Source organism: Sinocyclocheilus anshuiensis, unplaced genomic scaffold (genome assembly GCF_001515605.1).
Source record: "Sinocyclocheilus anshuiensis isolate Anshui unplaced genomic scaffold, SAMN03320099.WGS_v1.1 scaffold1941, whole genome shotgun sequence".
Taxonomy (NCBI): domain Eukaryota; kingdom Metazoa; phylum Chordata; class Actinopteri; order Cypriniformes; family Cyprinidae; genus Sinocyclocheilus; species Sinocyclocheilus anshuiensis.
Genome location: NW_015536568.1, coordinates 282,798 through 291,829, shown reverse-complemented (window position 1 = coordinate 291,829; position 9,032 = coordinate 282,798). Strand labels below are relative to the sequence as shown.

General features: G+C 37.5%; 1 protein-coding gene across 1 annotated transcript in view; it reads right to left on the bottom strand.

Annotated features, from left to right (window-relative positions):
- Nucleotides 1-9,032, bottom strand: part of LOC107702251 (histone deacetylase 8-like) — a 29,731-nt gene that overhangs the window by 20,011 nt on the left and 688 nt on the right. The window contains exons 2-8 of the mRNA XM_016504508.1: nucleotides 8,927-8,979; nucleotides 8,699-8,826; nucleotides 7,317-7,458; nucleotides 3,788-3,900; nucleotides 2,902-2,979; nucleotides 996-1,104; nucleotides 705-877 (exon numbers count right to left, since the gene is read on the bottom strand). Coding sequence (XP_016359994.1) covers nucleotides 705-877; nucleotides 996-1,104; nucleotides 2,902-2,979; nucleotides 3,788-3,900; nucleotides 7,317-7,458; nucleotides 8,699-8,826; nucleotides 8,927-8,979 — 796 coding nt within the window. The remainder of the gene's footprint in view (nucleotides 1-704; nucleotides 878-995; nucleotides 1,105-2,901; nucleotides 2,980-3,787; nucleotides 3,901-7,316; nucleotides 7,459-8,698; nucleotides 8,827-8,926; nucleotides 8,980-9,032) is intronic.

The window sequence follows — 9,032 nt, the reverse complement described above, 5'->3', positions numbered from 1 at the left end:
ATCTTAAAGATTCCTAAATGCATCTACTTTCGGAAGGCCAAATAAAGTGCTTTTGCTTTCGCCTAGAAACACACAGCGTCTCCCTGACATGGCTGCTTCAACACTAACTGCGGTTACTGAAACCACGCCTTCTTTCTTTGCGTGAACATTTGGGCGCATTATGCAAATATTCCCACATAGTGACCTAGATATGTGGGGGCATGTTAGAACGAGCCGTTTTAGGGGTGTGTGGCAGAGTCTTAACTTTGATAAAGAATATCTCTTTGGTTTTGAGACTTTAGTCTTTGCAACTTCAGGGATCTTATCTGTTCACGAACAGCTTGTAACACTCCAAAGAGAAAGGAAAACTTGAAATCGCATCATATGACCCCTTTAACATTTAACATTGAGCAATGCATGAATAAAAGCAGAAATTAAAACTGTTCATCATAAAACCAAACATGTCTCTTCAGATGGCATGGATTAAACAGCTAAACTACTTTTACGTTCTCTTTATTAACTGTGTGAAACTTAAAAATTCATTTGCGTGGACTTTGAATGGATGGATAGAAATGATAAGGGTATTATTAAAAGTAAAAAAAAAATCTTCATTTGTGTCCAGAAGATGAACAAATGTCTTTGGAATGACATGTGGGTGAGTAAATGATGACAGAATTTTCATTTTTGGGAGTGTAATACAATTCAACGAAAACAATGACACAAACCTCCTCCTAGAAGCAGAGTGGGTAACTCCCAGTCCAGTATATAGTTCAGACATTTTCCAACTCCAATGGGAGTCATATTGAAGGAGCACATGGTGTCACCCTCCATGGTGTCCGCTCCAAGTTGCATCACAACTGCTTCAGGGTTAAACAGAGCTTTGACTTCCTGCATCACACTGAGAAAAAACCCCAAAAAAGAAATAATGTCTATGTTTAAACGACACTGAACCACTGGGACAAACAAAACATTGCAAAGAACTTGCTTAGATGGCTGGTTACTGGATCTTTACAGACCTATTGAAGGTCTGGCAGTACCGATCATCACGGATGCCATCCTCGAGGTGGACGTTAACAGCGTACCAGCGGCCTTTACCCAGCCCAGTGTCAGTTACATCACCTGTGCCTGTCAAAGAAATTATGACAACCTAAAGTTGGTCTCTTTGAAGGTCATTCATATGACTGATAGAACTGATGGGCCAGCATGAATTATCTACATGAAGTTTTATTGAGCACTGATGTTGTCATTTTCAGTATTGTTCAAAAGTTTAGGGTCAGTAAGATCTTTTTTGAAAGAATTATTCATTTTATTAAGCATGAATGCATTAATTTGATCAAAAGTGACATGAAAGACATTATAGCATAACTTTTCTTTAGAACTTTCTATTCATCAAAAAAAAAAAAACTGTATGACTGTTTCCACAAAAACAATGAGCAGTTTTCAACTGTTTTCAACACTGATAATAAGAAATAAGACAATAAATCAGCATATTAGAATGATTTCTGAAGGATCATGTGACACTGAAGACTGGAGTAATGGCTACTGAAAATTCAGGAATAAATTACATTTTTAAATATATTCAAATAGAAACCAGTTATTTTAAATTGCACTAATATTTTGCAATTACAATATTACTTAATAAATGCAGCTTTGGGTAATATAAGAGACTTCTTTCAAAAACATTAAAAAATAGCTTACTGACCCCTAACTTTTGAATGGTAGTGTACTTTTCAGATGAAGCTGTTGCAGTGCTATTACATACTCAAAAAATATATTCTTGCCTAATTATAATTATTGAACATTTTTAAACCTAATTTCGTGGTGTGCAGCCTGTTAAAATTTAAACATGTTTACTTAAACCAATTGTACTACATGAACAAATTTTAATTGGCGTTACCGCACCACTGCTGAAACTGTGCAGGGGATTTCCAGTTCCCCGCATGCTATACATGGAACTGGACAGGGAAAGAAATGTTGAAATGAAGTGTTATTTCACGTTTTTGAAGGTGAAAAATTGGGGGAACTTGCTAGTTTTTAATGATCTATGTTATAATTGGATTTAGAAGAATAAAAATGTAAACAGATGTTTACTTAAATTTAACTACATGAACAAAATTTAATTGCCGTTACCGCACCACTGCTGAAACTGTGCAGGGGATTTCCAGTTCCCAGCATGCTATACATGGAACTGGACAGGGAAAGAAATGTTGAAATGAAGTGTTATTTCACGTTTTTGAAGATGAAAAATTGGGGGAACTTGCTAGTGTTTAATGATCTATGTTATAATTGGATTTAGAAGAGTTTCTGTTATGTTGGACTTTTGGGTATTACCACTGCGGTGAAGAGCAAAGCATGCGCTCAGCAAGCGGACAGGCTAAAATAAAGACTATGCTTTACTCAAAGGGCAATTACTGTGCAGTTTCTTCTGCTTCTGGCCAAAACCATAGGGTCTAATTTTTTTGCATTGTACTTAATTCAGTCAGGTTTCTGCTACAAGCATCTGAAGAGAATGGAGTTTGTAATTTTATTTTAATGTTGAGAAAATCGATTCCAAGAATGTCCACATGAATTAATATGAATTCTGAATGTGTCATTTGTGAAGATCACTTGGCAACTGTGTTTGGCAAAAACAATCCATTAATAAATTACGTAAATAATAACTAAATCGCATTACATCTTGCCTTCATAGAGCACTTGCCCAGTTACCTTTCCAAGCGCTATTGTTAAACTACTGAAGGGGCTCTCAGAGTCTCCAAGAAGCCACAGAGCTCCAGTCTCTGTTATCAGCTGGGTAATCAGACTCTGGGCGCTGGAGTGGAGCCTGCAGCTCCAGCTCTGGCATGGCTTGAAACATGACTGTCAATTAAGGGAATTAAAAGACGCACTGGTCTTCACTGAGGCGTAGAGGCATGCCGAACTAACCTGGGAAGAAGCCAGGGGAGAACTTGTGCAGAGACACTGTCATGACTTTAGAGGTGAAGCTGAAAGCGTCCTCCACACCTGGAGAGGAAACAATGCAGAAGTCCTCTTAAAGGGAAGGATATTAAATTAGGTCTGAGTAAAAGCTTAGAGGAAGTGCCCTTTTTCACTGATGATAACCAATAAAACACAAACAAGAAATGTGAACTACTACTATCTAAATGTCTGGGTCAATAACAAATAAAAGATTCTACAAAATTACCTGGTATAACATTTTTTGAAAACCTTTCTATGAACAAAAAGGATATCATATTTTTAAAGACCTTAACACACAGTCATAAGGGTCTAAAGTGGTCCTTTCTATGATATAATTTCCTGTTGTATGTTGTTTTTCCGAATGTTGTTCGCACCACGATTTTAATTTAGTGGACAAAGATGTTTAAAATATTTATAAGCATTTTTGTTACAATGTTCGTTTGTTTTTCAAGATATAAAAATAAAATATTATGCAATACTGTGATAAGGTTTTTATTCAAGAACTTTGCTTTTTTTCATTACAGTATCAGGACAGTTGTATCAACCTGACTTTTTAACGTTTTTTTACGTTTGATGTTTAATTTGGAAATAAAAAAAAAAAACACTCATCATAGAAAAGGTGCATTGAAACGATTGTGTATATGTTAATAAATTAATTTAAAATTTCTAATAAAAATAAGTGTCACGTCACTGACCCATCTAACATTTGCTTGTTAAACGTTGGTGTTAATGTGAATTTGGAGGTCAGATATAAATCTAAAGCCAATTTGTGGACTACTTGTGGAAAAGAAGCATGTTAAATGCTATTAACAACAACAGGCTGTTATGGTTATTGTTATGGAAGTGTTATTACCATCTCCATGGTGAAGGTCCACATCCACATAGAGAACTCTCTCATACTTCTCGCGCAGTTTGAGGATTCCAAGAACAGCGTCATTCACATAACAGAACCCAGATGCCTCGTCCCTTATATAACGACACATATTCAATCAGCTCCTCCAGTGACCCACTGAACAATGTCCGACACATACATAAACATTCATCTACAATAAACAAGCTTGTACAACAAGCTGCCGCGATCAAACTGTAACATCAAAATTTGAACTTGGTTTAAACTGCAAAGCATGCAGAACGTCTTAGTAACAGGGTTTCTGCAGGATTGTAAAGCTCAAATTTAAGACTTTTTAAGACCTTTTTTAAGACCTGCACAAATAAAATTAATACCATATGAGCGGGGTAGGGCAATGTAGTACCATATTAAACTGTAAAATTACTGTAAAAAGCATAATTTACAGTTCAGATACAAGTTTTCACAAAAATAAAGTTTTAAAAAATGATCAACTTCACGTTTCAGCCTTTAAACCATTGTTAAGAAAACGGACGAGTCAAAAGTATTAATTATTATATTAATTTAAACAATTATTATCAATAAATTATATCAATTAAATAACATAAATTAGGGGTGTGCGATATTGACAAAAAATGATATCTTAATAATATTCTGGGATTTTATCGATAACGATAATTAGACGATATTTTGCTGAGTGTGTTATTGTGCTGATATCTTATTTTTAATTTCTAAAATAAAATTAATAATTTCCAACAAGTTTTATGGGCATTTTTACCTTTAAGCCATTTTTTTCTAAAAGTGTCCACCATTTTTTGAGTCAAATTCTTGCATTTGGGCTGTTACCAAGCAAATTAAATCACTATCAACAAAATTTATCTTTGCAATGCAGAGGAAACACAAAAGCTGCATTAGCCGAACTCATACGTTATCCTCCCGGAGCTGCTTCCGTGTAGGACTGTTGGAGCAAGCTACATTAAAGCGATTATTACATTTTGAATATGGATATATTTCTTACAAAAACGCATCGATTCGCTACAGGAGGCCTTTGTTCACCCCCCGTGACACTTTATTTTATGCATGGGCGCTTTTTATTTAACTTCTTTTGGACTGAAGCACTGCAACACCCGCTGACTGCAATGATAGAGCTTGAAAGATCAAAGACCATTTTTAATATAACTCCGACTGGATTCGTCTGAAAGAAGAAAGTCATATACACCTATGATGCCTCGGGGGTGAGTAAAACGCAGCCTAATTTTCATTTTTGGGTGAACTAACCCTTTAAGTGAGTCATTGCATTTGAACCCTTGTAGTCTACTCTACAAGGATCAGGAAACAGTCCTCCGTAAAATATGCTGCACACATCCGAATATTTGGGTTTTATGCACCAAGAGCTTGTAACACTTCAAAGAGAAACGAAAAATTTTAATCACATCATATGACCCCTTTAAACGGGTGATTCATTCAGGAACAAAACAGCGTCCTGTTGCTCAGAGACGCAAAACGGCGCTGTGGCTGTGTTTGAAATCATTTTTGTTGGAGAAATAGAGCAAAAACAGGAAATATGGTGTCTAAGGCCCCGATCACACCGAATGCGTTTTTCAGGCCTGAAAACGCGAGGCGCACCGCACTGTCCTTTTTTGGTGACTTTTTAAAAAAGGGCAGTGCGCTGCGGTTTTTTTATGTTGCTAGGCAACCACCAAATCAACTGTCCTGTCAGTCTAATCAAAGGATTATAGCGCGAGCGCTCTAAAATCTTTGGTTTTTGCTGTTAAGTAAACTGTCATATTAGCAGAAACCTTAAAAAATACAACTCCGGGTAACCCGAGACAGACACCAAAAGTTTCTCCTCCATCATTGCAGTCTCCGGACTTTCTAAGCAACGGTAAACTTTTGTAATCACAACAGAAGGCCCTTATATAACTTATATATATCTCCGTTCATTCGATTGGACAATGGAAAAAAACGCGAATGACGTCGAGCGCTTTTTCTGCGCAGAGTTGCTTTTTTTTTTTCAACTTGCAAAAACGTGAGATGCACAGGGCGCATAAACAGCGCGCAGAACGCTCACTGCCAACCGAAAACAATTTTTAAAAAGGCGCCTCTCACTGCAAAAACCGCGTTCTGTGTGATCGGGGCCTAAAATGTAAGTCTCTTAATATGAACTACTTGTTTATTGAACTGTTGTATAAAATCAATATCACATTTGTAATCATGCTTACTTTTGGAGAAAAAAACGGCACTCTTCGTGTGATATTAACTATATGAAATGATATAAAGATATACATTTTCTGCCCCATATCTTAAATTGTGATATTTCTTAATGCATTTTAATAGACTGATTCATGCAGTGAAAGAACGCACTCTAAATGCGCACGCGCACTAGTCTAACCTGCTAGACTTCATCACCTAATGTATGCGTGCATTCTGTAGGTGTGTTTTGTGTTTGCTTTTCACGATATACTCATAATATCAAATTGCACATTGGTCTGAACTCTGAACAAAACAACAGTTTTATTGAAAATGCTCATTCATTCTCTGCCAGCAAGTGGAGCGTTTGGTAGAACTATAACTGTTTCCCGGTAACAGCAGAACACAAAGCAGCGCTGCACCGGACTTTGAACCTGCAGCGCTTGTGTTTATTCAATGAAATCATAACCTTAGCCTTCTGAAGTTTAATCGTCACATTTAGCCATATCGAATTCTGGTCTTTCTGTCCCCAAATTTAAGACCTCTTGAAATCATAATTAAGACTTTCTTGTACAATTTAAGACTTTTTAAGGCCTTAAATTTTATACAACTAAATGTAAGACTTTTTAAGACCCCGCGGAAACCCTGTAGTACTTATGTTAAAGGGGTCATATGATGCGATTTCAATTTTTCCTTTCTCTTTGAAGTGTTACAAGCTCTAAAAAAAAGTTAAGTCAACCACGCCTACCTAAAACGGCTCGTTCTAACACGCCCCCAACATGTCTACGTCACGATGTGGGAAGATTTGCATAACGCCACCCAAATGTTCACACAAAGAAAGAAGGCGTAACTTTTATTCTCACTGTAGTATTGTTGCTGCCGCCATGTCGTGAAGACTCTGTGTTTCGTTGTGAAAGCGAAACTACTTTGTTTGGCCTTCCAAAAGAGGACAATATCCACTTCGCCATGCCTGGAGCTGATCTGTGCTGGTCGCTGAGGAAATACATCAACTTCGCGCTGTGGATCGCCGGATCAGCTTTCACCGGGGACGACACTGGATAGCTGGCCAATCAGAGCACACCTCGCTTTTCAGACCGATGAGCTTTGTAAAAATCGACGTGTTTCAGAAATGCGGGACATAGAGAAGAAACAATAATGTACAGTATGTGGAAAATAATGTGTTTTTTGAACCTTAAACCGCATAAACACATTTCATTACACCAAATACACCAAATAATGTTCTTTTTAGCAACATATGACCCCTTTAAAGATGCCACTGGCATCTCAGTGATTGATGTGGATGTGAAACACAAGAGTGGGCACAAGGCCTGTTGTGCCGAATTACTTCTTGGCGTGATGCCACCCTCCGGCCCAGTTGATGGCCACATCACACTTTCCATCCAGCAGATTCTGGGCAGCTGTCAGAGTGGCTCCTCCAACGGCAGCGGCGTAATCAAAAATACCTTCCACCACCGGACAGTCATAACCTGAACAAAAGAGAGCGACAAGAGGGAGGTTGATAAGACAGAGGGACAATGGGACGGGGTGTAGAGAGGAAAGTGAGAGGAAAGATACTGATGGAGAGGGAGAGTGAGAAAGAACAATAAACACTGAGCTACATTAAAATAGATCCTTTGGCAAGAGCTTTGTTTCGCCCTCAAAAACAATAACACTATTCTCTATCCCTGGAGATTAGTATGAAGTGTCAGTTTGTCAGGCATTTAAATTACACATGGCTGTGATCCAGTACAAAAATTAAACACTGATTGTAATAACTGGAACTTCTGAGAAAGATTCAAATGTAATACTGCCCACTGCTGTAAGCAAGAGGAAACTGCATGCACTAAAATAAGGGACACTACTAGCTAGCTTGGCTGGCCAAAAGTGTATAGACACCCATTTCGAATTCAGAGGGTTTCAAACTGGGGTCTAGGAACCACCAGTGGGACGAAAGGGAGTGAAAGGTGTTAAAAATTTATTTTTAGAACTGTCACATTTAACGCATCATTTTAAATCATTTAGATCAATTAAATGATTTCTGAAATCATGAAATTAAATGGGATTGTGTCTATTAAACAATTTTTAACAGTAAGAAATACCAAAACCAAATTTGAATGATTTTTAGTTTGCTCACTGAAGGTTTATGGCAGTAGTTCTCAAATTCTTTGGCTCTGAGGCCCCCCACTGCTCAAGACAATATTCAGAGGTCCACTCATGTAGAGTAGGTGCCTCCTACATGCTGTAATGGTGACAAAGCTGCTTGGTTACAAACTTTTTATCAACAGATTAACCAGGATATTTACAAATATACACTAGGAGAATAATACCCAGCGATTTTCGAATATTATTTTTGCTTGGAATGCCCATCCCTAATTAATAATAATTGTATTTACATCACATTATTTTTTTAGCACAGAGTATAAGTTTTTTTTTTTACATGAAAATATATAGCTATATAGCTGCTTTTATATTTTAAGAAAAGGAGTCTCTTGCAAAGGGTTTGTTATATTTTAGGGGCCTTGTAATCAAAACATTTAAAACCCCTGCTTTATGAACATTTGAGCAAAAGTCATGCAATTGTCTTTCAAGCCAGGCCAATCTGCCCAACATCACTGCCTTACTGATGCTCGTGTCTTAATTCCTGCAGCCAGAAACAATGGTTGTCCATATACTCTTGGCCATGCAGTAGAGTAATCATGGGCCTAATCATCTGAATTCAGGTCTCACCCAGTCCAAAGTCAACAGACTGAGGATCATCATTGTCCCCATCCTGGCTGATCTTGTGCAGGTGCTGTAGGTAAGAGTCTGTGTGAAACACGGCCATCTCTACTGAAGCCACATGTGGCTTCACCACCCTAAAACACACACACAACAGTTTCAACAACATAAACACCAGTTAACATTATTTACTGAGAAATACTGAGAAATTGTCAAATACGCATAATCTTCACACACCTCATGTATTTTAATAAACCATATGCCTCAATCAATGAATGCGCCATGCTCGCGCCTGTGAGAGAAAGAGAGAACGTAAAGAAAACCAACCATATAACGTTACTCA